General features: G+C 39.3%; 1 protein-coding gene across 1 annotated transcript in view; it reads right to left on the reverse strand.

Moving 5' to 3' along the window:
• LOC130855602 (ceruloplasmin-like) overlaps positions 1-11,410 on the reverse strand; it is a 34,084-nt gene extending 22,674 nt beyond the window's left edge. The window contains exons 1-9 of the mRNA XM_057739425.1: positions 11,256-11,410; positions 10,171-10,421; positions 8,841-9,053; positions 8,201-8,371; positions 6,459-6,701; positions 3,564-3,729; positions 1,644-1,774; positions 1,147-1,287; positions 655-866 (exon numbers count right to left, since the gene is read on the reverse strand). Coding sequence (XP_057595408.1) covers positions 655-866; positions 1,147-1,287; positions 1,644-1,774; positions 3,564-3,729; positions 6,459-6,701; positions 8,201-8,371; positions 8,841-9,053; positions 10,171-10,421; positions 11,256-11,410 — 1,683 coding nt within the window. The remainder of the gene's footprint in view (positions 1-654; positions 867-1,146; positions 1,288-1,643; positions 1,775-3,563; positions 3,730-6,458; positions 6,702-8,200; positions 8,372-8,840; positions 9,054-10,170; positions 10,422-11,255) is intronic.
• Positions 11,411-12,683: the final 1,273 nt, after the last annotated feature.

Below are 12,683 nucleotides of genomic sequence, written 5' to 3' on the forward strand. Positions count from 1 at the left end.
GAGACTAACCAGCTAATTGTGCAGTAAGACCAGAATGGTGCGTGCAGGGTGGCGGGGAGGGCAGCATGAATCTGGAGGAAGCGGCAGGGTCTGATGTGTTGCCTTCTGAGCCAACAAATTCTAGGGCAATTTTTAGGGTGCAGGGTGTCATAACCAGATTAGAAAGGGAGGCACGTGGAGCTATACTGAAGCAGAATGAAAGTGCGGACAGGAGTTAGGAGTTTACAGGAATTCAGAAAGAGCTGACACTGCCTCAAATAAGGCAATGGTATCAGAGAGCTGGTGACTAATGCTGGAGGTGAGAAAGAAGGAGTTGTTGAAAGAAGTCCTAGGCTTGGTGGTGTCATTAACGAAGACACAGAACAGAGGACAGGGGGCTGACTTAGAGAAGGGCGGCACAGGAAGTGGCTGTCCAGAAGTAGATGAAGAGTTGAAACAGTCAAGTGAGATTAGAGGTGTCCGTGGCACATGCCACACTGGGTGTTCACTGGGCACGAGAAGACAGAGATCTGGAAGTGAGGGAAGAGTAAAAGTGGGAAATATTGCTATACAGAAGAAGTTGAAGGTGCCCATGGCCACATTGCCTTTTCCTTGAAGTTCTGGCTCAGGAAAACTCTCAACAAGGCATACCTGGACACAGGTCCCATCACTCACCTGTTTGCCATCCTCTCCAAGACTTCCATTTCTGCATACGAGGAGAGGCCCTACGAGGCCACTGTTGATGTCTTTTAAAAGATTTACGGAGGAGTAGTATAACCAGGTCAGGCAGTTGGGGTCCGTGGAAGTGGGACCCACATCTGTTGGAACTTCCCATGTATAGACAAATATTGTGCCAGGATTTACATGTGAGGAGGGTGAAGGGGGGCCTGGTAAGAAATGAACATTTGTGAGATAGGACCCAGGACCAAAAGTACCCTAGTCTAGACTGCGAGATCTCTGAGGGCAAGAACTGTGTCTTGCTCAGCTTGTGGCACCCTGAGTGACAGCTGAACGGGGCTGAAGGACTCCCTCTGCCACAGTAAGTACACAGAGCTGTTATGATGTGAAAAGCAGGCTGCACAAGGATTTTAGGGGGAGTTTTACTTTCTTGCTGGCATTGTGTTGCAGTCTGCTTTGCTTGGGCCTCCCTTGAGTTGCGGTACTTACTTCCTCCCGGTGTTTTGTAGTAGGCGCCCTCCTTGCTCTTGTTGTAACGCAGTCCATGGGGCTGAATGCTGAGCGGCAGGGAAGCATTGTTATAGAAAGTGACCTGGATGGTCTGTCCCACCTCTGCCTTTAGGACAGGGCCTAGAAACCAGCAGAGTTAGGAGCTGTCCTCAGCGTTCATAAACATTATTGTCAGGTTGTGTTACTTGGGTGAGGTTCTTCTAGGAACAAATTAAAGGGATGATGCCATGAACCAGAAATGTGTTCAATTATAAGATGATTCAGGGTCTTAGAAATTCACAAGGATATATTCATCTTATTGATTTACAGGGACAAAAAAATACAGTTTAAAATCAGATGAATAGGCACGTATTGTTTTCATAAGGCTATAAGATGAGAGCCAAAATCTCTAAAACTGAGTCGGTGAATATTCTTTTGATGACACAGAATATGTATAAGTGGTGTTTATAACCCCACAAGCTATGAAATAAATTTACCAAGGATTCCAAGATGATCTGGTTTCAGCTTCTGTGTTTGGAAGGAAGCATCTGTGTATTCAAAGTAACTTAGTTTTTTGTAAATTCCTCCAATTCTGTTTGGGCCTTGTTCAAAATAGAGCCAGGATTCACTGTGCAGAGAAGGTAGATACACAAAGAACTTTTAAATTTATAGTGATCATATGAAAAGAAAGCAAGAACCTACATGCATCTGTTTTAAAGTACTTGTAATTTATTTATAAAAACAATGCATGCTCATTGTAGAAAATTTGGAAAACAAAGAAAGAAGGAAAGAAAGAAAGATATGACAAAGAAAGTTAAAATCTTCATAATCCCACCATCTCTATATAATCACTGTCAACATTTTCCATGGACATCTTTTCAGTCTTTTGTCTATACATGTGTATACAAGTATCTCTATACTACCTACTAGTTTATATACACATTTTCCTTTGGAATAAAATTTTAAAAACATTTGTCTGATTTTTTTAAGGCAGGTAATAACAAATATTGCTTTTAAAACAACTGTGCTGAATGGGGTGGGGGACGAAAGGAAAGTTGGACGAAGTGAGACAGTAGCATTGACATATATACACCATTAAATGTAAAATAGATAGCTAGTGGGAAGCTGCTGCATAACACAGGGAAATCAGCTCGATGATGGGTAAAGACTTAGAGGGGTGGGATAGCCAGGGTGGGAAGGAGTCGCCGGAGGGAGGGCATATGAGGATATATGTATAAATACAGCTGATTCACTTTGTTGTACAGCAAAAACTGACACAACAGTGTAAAGCAATTATATTCCAATAAAAAGCTTAAAAAGAAAACTGTGCTGAAATGCTAGACTATTCAGATGAGAGATGTCATTCTTAACTTTTTAATTCTACTATAATAACATAAAATGGAATCCCCTGAGAAAAAGTGTCCCCTAGCAGGAAGTGATGGCTGGCAATGCTGAGACATCATCAAATTTCACAGTCAGGAGAGTCACGCAAGCCAAAAGATTTTAATTAATTCATGCTTATTTTAGTCAATATAAAATGAGAATTGAATCTAATTTTTGCTCTAAACCCAGATAGCCTTCTCACAATTAAGACAAAATTTGCACAACACAGACTGAATTTACTCATGAGCTTAAAAATGTAAGAAGAGAAAATATTCACTTGATGTAACATTCTTAGTTTTCTTAAATTTTCTGTGAGTAAATTAGAAAAAAAAATACTATGGGAAACATTATTTTTTGGTGGTTATAGAACTTGATATTTTCTGACATAAAACTTTCATTCAATAGACCAAAAGCATTAAAACTCCTGTAATCTTCAAATTGGTAAATATATTTAGCAGTTGGACTATCAGAAAAACTTTTTGTGCACTTTTAAATGCCTATGTCACAGTGATGTATTTTAGTTTTAGTTTTTGGTTATTAAGGAAACAATTGGTAATATATTCTTAAGTGTTATTGAGTAAAAAATGTTTATATGATATGATTTAAAAAATACGTTCTTGAGTAAAAACTATACTATATTTATATAGTATTAAGGATGTCGTAAGAAATTCTTAATTATACCCTCAGATCTTAGCAGGAAAGTACAAATTACACAAGGAATATTTTTGAATTTTTGTAAAATTCCTATTGATAACACCATCTACTGTGTTGTTAAATATCTCATAATTATAAAATAAATGCATTTTAAAATTTAGCACTAAGAAAAAGATAAGCAATGTGTTTTTCTTTGCAGTGGCTGCCAAGGCATTTAGAGAAAAACTTTGTGTAGCAATGATCCTTAGGCTCAATATTTTCCAGTTATTGTTATAATTATTTTCCTACCGATGGCTAAATCCTTTTTAGGAGTAGCTAGGTTATGAAAAAGTCCAATTATCTTTATTTAACTATAAATATTTTAATCGCTGAATCATTACCTTCCAGCTGCTGTTAAATTATTTCCAGTGAACAAATCTATACCAGATGGAGCATAGTTCCAAAAAATTTCTTCAGCAGCAATATAATAATGTACAACTTGTGTCCCAGTAACTTCTGTTGAAGGTTTTTCACAATCCCTTACACTGAAGAAGCTCTGCATACCCTCTGAAAAACAGTAAACCCAAGTAGAGAATGTTACGAAAATATTAAAACATTTTCCTTTGTCAATATATATTTTTAAAATCGTAGCCATCAACACTGCAACTTCCCCTTCCTTTGAGAGATTTGAGGTATTCTATCTATGGAATCTGTGTAAAAACCTGAAATGTATGAAGCAAGAACAAAGCTCAAGATGCCAAGATGAATGTTGGAGGAACGTATAGCAGTGGAGAATAATAAGCAGCTTTGGACCAAGTCCTGTGTGAACATGGCACCTGCCTACCGGGAGGAATTGGAGAGTCTGTTTAACCAAAAGAATCTTCCCTTATGGGTCTGAAATTGTTACCATTAATTACTAATGAGTTAGTTGGTTTATTAGATTAACTAGTTGGCAGACAGGGGAAAAATCAAGGCAGGTACATTTCCATGAGGGCTTCAGTCCTGTGTTTTCATTTTAGAGCAACATTGGTGGGAGTGTAAATTAATACAGAATTTTTGGAAGGCAATTAGGCAGCATTTGTTAAAATTAAAAACTCTTACATGAAAAAATTTCACTTTGTAGTTAAGCAAGAAAAATATTTGCACATACATAAAAAGATACAAATAAAAAGGGTTTAGCTATAACACTGTTAGTGAACCAAGAAGGTGAAAGCAATTTGAATATCAGTAGGAAAATGATTAAGTAAGTTAGGCTACATCTCAAATATGCAAAACTGTACAATTGTTTAAAAGAGTAAGTTAGAAGTATAGGGAATGTCATGGAAAAGATTTCAAGACATGGATGAGTGAAGAAAGCAAGCAACAGAATGAAGAAAAACCTATTATATAAAAATAAGAACCTATTTTTGAGGTTATATAATTAAATGAAACCTATTATATGCAGTGTGATCTACTTATGTAGAACAAAGCAGAAAACAATAGCTGTGCATTTTTATTTCTACATTTTCATATATATATAGTATGAAAATGCATAGTAAACAGGTTTGCAAGTATTCACACCAAATTGCTTACAGGGCTTATTCTCTGGAGAGGGAACTGGGATGGTGGTGGGGTAGGGTTGGACTAATGGTATATTCTGAAACCATTTCTCCAATGATGAACACAATCTAATCATTTTTCCTTCCTTCCTTGCTTCCTTCCTGTCTTTCTCTTCCTTCCTTCTTTCCTTCCTTCCTTTCTCTCTTTTTTCCTTCTTCCTTTCTTCCTTTCCTTTTCTTCCTTCCTTCCTTTCTTTTTTTCTTTCTTTCTTTCTTTCTTTCTTTCTTTCTTTCTTTCTTTCTTTCTTTCTTTCTTTCTTTCTTTCTTTCTTTCTTTCTTTCGCTAATTTTGGTGGTATAAACACTCTTCCTATGGCCAATCTGAAGCTACCACAAGTTTATCAGCTGGCTTATTTAATTCTCAACTCTCTGAAGTGCCTATGAGGCAGCTTCCATATACCATATTAGACTTCACTCTTTCTGTCTACTGCTGCTACTGAATTCTCCCTCCCACCTTCGCTCCCCACCAACTCCTTCCTCTTTCCTTCCTTCCTTTTTTTTAAAAAAGCATTCATTGAATATTTATAAACATTAATTATATACTCTTTCTTCCTTTCTTTCCAGCAAGCCTACTCATGTATTCTTGTAATTCCTAAAAACAAAACAAACAAAAACAAACAAACAAAAATCCCCAAACTGTAGGCCACAGGAAGAGAAGACACAGAGGGGAAAGCTATGGGGCCCATCAGCCAAGGAACTTTCAGAAGCTTTCTTGACTGTGTCTAGGACTAACCCTATTTTTTCTGCAGAGTTGAGGAGGAAAGACCTGGCTTGTAGGCAACATCTGTAAATGAGGTGAATAGGAGGAGTGCAGCTGAGTGTACATTTTAACCTTTAAAACAGGTTTTAAAACAATATTCGTTTCTAAGTGAGAACTTTTTATCATTAAGTTCTGTCCCTGAGTTATAATAGTGGCGTGTGGATCTCCTTTTTCTCACAACTCTAGGAGGGACACAGCACGTTGGAGATCCCAATAAATACTTGTTGTTTGGTTGTTTAAATAATTAATTGAAGTATGATGCTAATCAAAGTATGGAACTGAAAAAAAAAGAAAGGGTTTAATCAGAGAGATAAATCCCATTTTTGCACACACACAAAAAAGTTAAATTCTTCAGTTCTAGTAACAAACATGTTTTCTGATTGAAAAATAAAACATTTACATGATTATATGTAGAGTTTAATCATATTTAAGAATAGAGAAGATCAATAACTTCATAACAGGCCTTCCTATCATTAAATGTGAAGTGTGATTAAAGAGGGAAATAGACGAAAACAAGGAGGTTTACTGGGTACTGGATTAGAATTACTTGGTCTTACATAATTCCTGGCTCTCATAGGGTTTTTGGTAAGTGTTTTAACCTCTTGGAACTTGTTTTCTCAATTTAACAAAAAAGTGTAATAATACGTGCTCTGACACTGAGGATTCTTGTAAGGCTCACCGGCTAATGAGTATAAACTTCTTTTTTTGTAAAAACAACAACAAAAATAATCCCTATATACCTAAAAAGGTTTATCACCATAAAGTTAAAGGTGTCAGAGACCTGGGTTCTAGTCCTGAATGAGTCACTGACTTTCCAAAAATCAATCCTGTCACCTCCCCGATGGCAGGTTCCCCATTAGAAAGATGAGGCATTTGGAATGAGTAGTAACCCAGGGAGTCCCCTGACCCTGTATGACATAAAAGGAATAAATCCCTACCATGTATCTGACAACCCAGCATCCACTCTCCAACACCCTTGGCCACCATGAAGGCATCATCCATTGAGGCAGGGAAGACGGTAATGGTGTCTTTTCTGTGATTCCGAGAGATCAGAGTTTGTCCGTGGAGATAGATGGAGTGTGTGTCCAACACACCACCCATGTCAATAAAATACCACTTGACCCTGTCCTCCGCACACATGGTGAGACCGAACAGGTTTCCATACATGTATCCATTTATTGCTGAAAACACATGTAAATTAACCTATCAAGCATGTTAGGTCAAGGCCACATGTATCTATGCATTTCCTCAACACATAAACCTGGCAGTGTCATCATTTTTCTCATGCATAATCTATGACAGGATTCAATTTGTTTCCTCCCAAAAGGAGGCCATAAGCATTGCTTCTGATTAAAACTGAGGAGCACACACATTTAGAGGCAAGAGGAGGAAAAGTAAGCTGAAAGGCAGGAAGCCGTGCAAAGGGGAAAAGAGTAGAAAGAAGCTAAGTTTGTGGAAAAGGAACACAAAGATAAAGGTGACTGAGATAACCAGAGCATCTTTTCTGAAAAGTTCTATGTAGAAACACATTTCCATAAAATATCTGGTCTGTTACGTCTTTCTTCTTCCACAATATTTTATTGCCTTAAAATTACATCCTTGCTATGTTGTCACCATCTACTTTTTTTTTAATTAATTAATCAATTTATTTAATTTATTTATTGGCTGTGCTGGGTCTTCATTGCTGCACATGGGCTTTCTCTAGTTGCTGAGAGCGGGGGCTACTCTTCATTGTGGTGCGCAGGCCCCTCATTGTAGTGGCTTCTTTTGTTGTGGAGCACGGGCCCTAGGTGCATGGGCTTCAATAGTTGCGGCACATGGGCTCAGTAGTTGTGGCTCACAGGCTTAGTTGCTCTGTGGCATGTGGAATCTTCCCAGGGCAGGGCTTGAACCCATGTCCCCTGCATTGGCAGGCGAATTCTTTACCACTGTGCCACCTAGGAAGTCCGTCACTATCTACTTTTGATCAATATCAGGTGTTAGAAAACAAAGGCAGGGATGTCCCTGGTGGTGCAGTGGTTAAGAATTTGCCTGCCAATTCAGGGGACATGGGTTCGATCCCTGGTCCGGGAAGATCCCACATACAACTAAGCCCGTGCACCACAACTACAGAAGCCACATGTCACAACTACTGAAGCCTATGTGCCTAGAGCCCGTGGTCCACAAGAGAAGCCACCACAGTGAGAAGCCCGTGCACCGCAACGAAGTGTAACCCCTGCTCACCACAACTGGAGAAAGTCCGTGCGCAGCAACAAAGACCTGACGCAGCCAAAAAAATAAATACATAAGTAAAAACTTTAAAAAGCCCACAAAAACAAAATATTGTGCTGTTTTAAAACCACTGTATGGTGGGACTTCCCTGGCAGCCCAGTGGTTAAGATTTCACCTTCCAATGTAAGGGGTGCGGATTTGATCCCTGGTCTGAGAACTAAGATCCCACAGGCCTTGCGGCCAAACAACAACAACAACAAAAAGAAAACAAATGCATCTATCTAACTTTACTTGCTATGAAACTTTGGAAATCAGCAGAATTTACTAGATGACTTGCATATCAGCCAGCATACCCGGAGTCAAAAACTGGGAAATAGAAACTTATCGAAACGAGCAAAGGAAATCACGACATAGAATCATAGAAATTAGAATTATAGGATATAATGAATGAGAAAGTTCTTAATCTTACAGCGCATGAGATTGCTCTCCCGGAAGCCAGGATCTCCAGCATTAACCTGGCCAGGTTCAGTATATGTATTAATATTGTCATTGATATACCAGCTACGGTTTTCATCAGTTATAGAAAACATCAGAACATAAGACTCGTCGATATTTTCTTCCACGTCTCCATCCAGAGTTCCTGAAACAAAAGGAACAGCAAAACTTCCTCTTTGCAGACATTATTTTTGCTATGAAATAAACTAGTGATTCTGATTCCACTTAAAATATGAAAGTAAAATATTGCACCTCCACAGACAGAACCCTAAGGAACTGAGCATGCAAGGAACAGGCAGACAGTCTCTCATCTCCCTATTTCCTCCCACCCTGTAGGAGAAAGGTGGCAGAATTTTGTGTGAAGGTGGCTAAGGCTGGGTTTGACTACCATCTAGTGTCCAGCCTGCACTATTGAACTTGAACAGCGGCATTGGACTCAAGATCGCCATCTAGTGCTCAGGGTCCAAGTGGCAACGTCACCTTCTTAACTGGAGAACCAAGGTCAAGGCATAAAAAGACAGTTCATTTGATAGCAAAATTCCACTGGGAGAGTGAGGGAGACCCCATATATCCTGGCTGGCTCTATTGCTACAATGAGATTTTTCGAATGTTACCTCTTTTACAAGTCAGAATTGGTCCAAGAAGTCCTGAAGCCACATCTTTTAGAGTGTCTACGTGGGAGTGGTACATTCGTGTCACGCAATTACTGTCACTGGGGCCAGGCCCCTGATTTTCTTCTACAAACCACCGGTAAGTATACTCTGCCCCTGGCTCTAGCAAGTCATCTTCCTTTTGCAGGCCCGTAGTGTTATCAGGGTAGAGAGCACCTAGAAAACATAACCTGCACAGTGACTCATGCGTTCTCCATTAAGCCATGAACGTCTGTTAATTTGTATTTTTAGAATAAAGTGTTCATCTCCCCCTTCCTCTCTCCTGCCTCCTGTCTCCCTAGGTCCCCCTTAGTTGGTTTCTACCTGAATGCCCAGCTTGGCCAGTTTCCAGACTAAATCAGGCAGCATATTAACAGACTATTATCACTTTTATTGATAGACTCCATAAATATTTATTGTACACCTACAATGAGCCTGGTTCTTGGATACAGAGAGCTAGGATCCTGAGTTGCCCTCTGTGTTTTCTTTACTGCATTTCAGACTTTGGGACCCAGGGCATCAAGATCATCCGTGTTACCTACAAGCTGCCCACAGGCGTCGGGAAGTGGCCTTCTGCCTAGTAGATATTACCCTGAGCTACTACCTTAGTTGTGAATCTGGGATCTTGCTCTCCTTTTTTGCTTCCTCCCCTAGAATCTGGCTTCGGATCTCCACCTCTTGAAGCTGGAATCTGATGACTATGGATAACATTCCTTCATTCAATCCAAGACTTTGAAGCATGACCAACCTCTCATCCTTTATCATCTTTTGAAACCACTCTGCTCCATATTGAACACAAAACCCTATCTGTTAGCTTTCTTTGCCTTTCCTTTTCCCAACACCATCAGGCAGCTGTGAGTATGAATGTTTAGGAGAGAAGATACTGTCTGGAAAATAGTGACTTCACCTGGCACTGATGTTTTCCAAAAGGCTAATCCTCATCTACCAGGAAATGGAAATGAAATGAAGGCAGAACAATGTTTCTGCAAACCTAACATTTATCTCATGAGTGTCTCCTACACTGCCCCCCCAAATTATTTATTTATCTATTTATTTACATGAGGGAAAAGTGTGTTTTCTTTTCTGTAAATTGCTCAAGGGGGGTTCCACTCATTTCAAATGAGGAATTAAGAAGAACAACCTGGGATATAAAAATTAAAGACATCTGAAGTAAAAGTCTGCATTCAGCCCCAATCCATACCTAGTTCATGATTAACTTGTGTTTCCTGAGGTTTTGGGCTCATCCTCTTCATAAGCAAAAGCTTAGGAATCTAAGGCATAGGGACCCACTTACCTTCATTTTCTTTAGTGTAGGTGATTCCATGAGGATGGAAACTATAGCCTCTTGAAGCAAAATTTTTCACATGTACGCAAATGAGGTCTCCAGTCTCTGCTTTCATGATTGGACCTAAAAATCCCAACCAGGATGGTTTTTCAATGATAGTTTGAAATGTAGCATCCGTGTACTCAAAATACAAACACTTTTTATAAACAGATCCTATCCTATTTTGGCTTTGTTGTAGATATGTTTGGGAGTGAAACTCTCTGTAAACAAACAAACAAACAAATAAGAACTTTAACAAATTTCGACTGGAAAGAAAACAGTGTTAAATCAACTGAAACTAGAAGTAAGAGGCTTTAAGGCCTAATTTTATAAAGAAAACCTAGACACTGGCAAAAATCTAGGAGTACAAAACAGTGTAGTAGGCAAGGAGAAGCTTGGAAGGTCTGGTGAAGAGATCAAATGCAAATATAGCAAGCAATAGACATGGCATTTCAGTTTAAATGACTTACCAAATTCTTTCTACTGAAACACAAAAGGTTTCCAACCCTCCTTTGAGGTTCCTTTAGCTCTCAAGCACTCGATCAATTCCTACGATCTAGGTTTGTTTACACATTTTAATTTGTGGATTTTTTGGTAGAATTGGGGGCATTTTGTGGATAAACTTAGGAAATCAGAACCCCCCTCATAACCTCCAGATTTCCTTGTCCCAATCATCTGAACAGAGAAATCAAGACGGGAGCTGCAATTTTACAATCTCTGTCAGAGACTCCATAGCTGAAGAAAAGCATTGTTTTGCATCTTGAGTGCCACTCAAACAAAATCAAGGATAAATACAGAATTAGAGATGATCCCTGAAATACGCATCATGAGGGCAAGAGTGGCAATGATCCCAGGAGGGAGCAATTTCTGATTTATATTAATAGCTGTCTTCCACGTCATGCTTATGCTAAAAAATCAAAGGAAGCAGTTCCAATAGCAAATGTGCCCTGAGAAGGTCAATCATGGAAAATTCTTCAGCAGCATTTTATCAGTGAATAATAATTATCAACCTTTGCTTCTGATAGCAGCTTTTTCAATGTGAAGGAATTACTTACAGATCTTCTGAGAAAGGCATGCCATTGAGCATATTTATACCAGTAGGAGCGTAGTTCCAGGTAGTTTCTCTAATGCCCATGTAGTAGTTCCTCTCTATTGTCCAACCCGGGGAACTAACAAAGACCAGAAATGTCAGTGGTAAAAGCATCTTCATTTTCAAACCTTGCGCCTGAAGAGGCTAACTGAGTGATATTTGCCTTCCTTTTATCGTCTAGACATTCTTCCTTTATTTGTGTTCGTTTGCATAAATCAGGGTTGCAAAAGAGCTCATCAAACGCTTCATCTACATATATGTCATTTCCATTCCAAATACATTTAGTTTTCATTAGTCAGGCCAGGTGAAATGTTGCACAACACTTAGAGGATACTGGTTCTTGACCCAGTGTACATTGCCAAATTAAGGTCTTGCTTGAATTACTGGGTAGATGGGCTACCCAGATCATCTATCAGCCCCTCACGATTATTTTCTATTTCTGGATTATAGGAATCATCTCCAGTCTAGTCTAGTCTACATACATTCCCCTCTTTCTCAGTTCACTATGTTACCGAATCAGGTTTATTTGCCCAACGGGCAGCAAGTCAAACCCTGAGACGCCAAGGTCTGTGACAAAGAAAAGATTTTTTCTGCAAAGCAGCCAAGTGAAGAGAGAGGAGAACAAGTCTCGAATCTGCCTCCCCAAAGGTGAGGGGCTTGGGATATTTATGGGATGAAGAAGCAGGGTGGTCTGAGGCATGGGGAAAGGTGATTGGAGGTAAGGAAAAGGTGAACTAATTGTCATTCTGCACAGGTGAAAATGAGCTTCATGTTTCTTCATGGGACACATGTTCAGAAAATGGTAGCATTAGTATCCAAACTCTGAGGGTGGAGTTTTTGGCCCTCTGATGTCAAAAGTTCACTTATTAGACATTTGAGCAGCCCAGTTGAGGGATTTGTGGTCTCAGTGGGGTTGAACTAGATGAGAGGTGACTCCAAGTTCCTGAAAAACAACTTGAGCACACATCATAAGGCTCGTATATCAGAGCTACTGTTTATAGGGGGTGGTGAAGGGAGTCTTGTGATACATGGTCTAAGCTATGTGAAGCTTGGTGGGTATGCAATTTTGCAAGAACAAAGTGAAAACAGATTACAATTTTCTAATACCTGGACAAGCTAGTTATTGTCTAATGAATCTAACTAATAACTGTCCTCAGTTTCAAGAAGCTGTACCAAAGTTGGCAATTAACCGCACAATATTTTGCATTGTTTACATTTTTATATGGTATTTTCTCTACCCCAAAAGAGTTTAACTCCAATAGATTAGGGACCACTTCTTTTGCTCTGTATATCTCCCAGAGATATCAAGAAATAAATGTTAAACTTTTTTGAGACAAATAAGAGTGGGTTGGCCAGGATTACAAAAGTGAGGAAAGGAGTAGGAGTCTTTTTG

This window comes from Hippopotamus amphibius, chromosome 6 (assembly GCF_030028045.1).
Source record: "Hippopotamus amphibius kiboko isolate mHipAmp2 chromosome 6, mHipAmp2.hap2, whole genome shotgun sequence".
Taxonomy (NCBI): Eukaryota; Metazoa; Chordata; class Mammalia; order Artiodactyla; family Hippopotamidae; genus Hippopotamus; species Hippopotamus amphibius.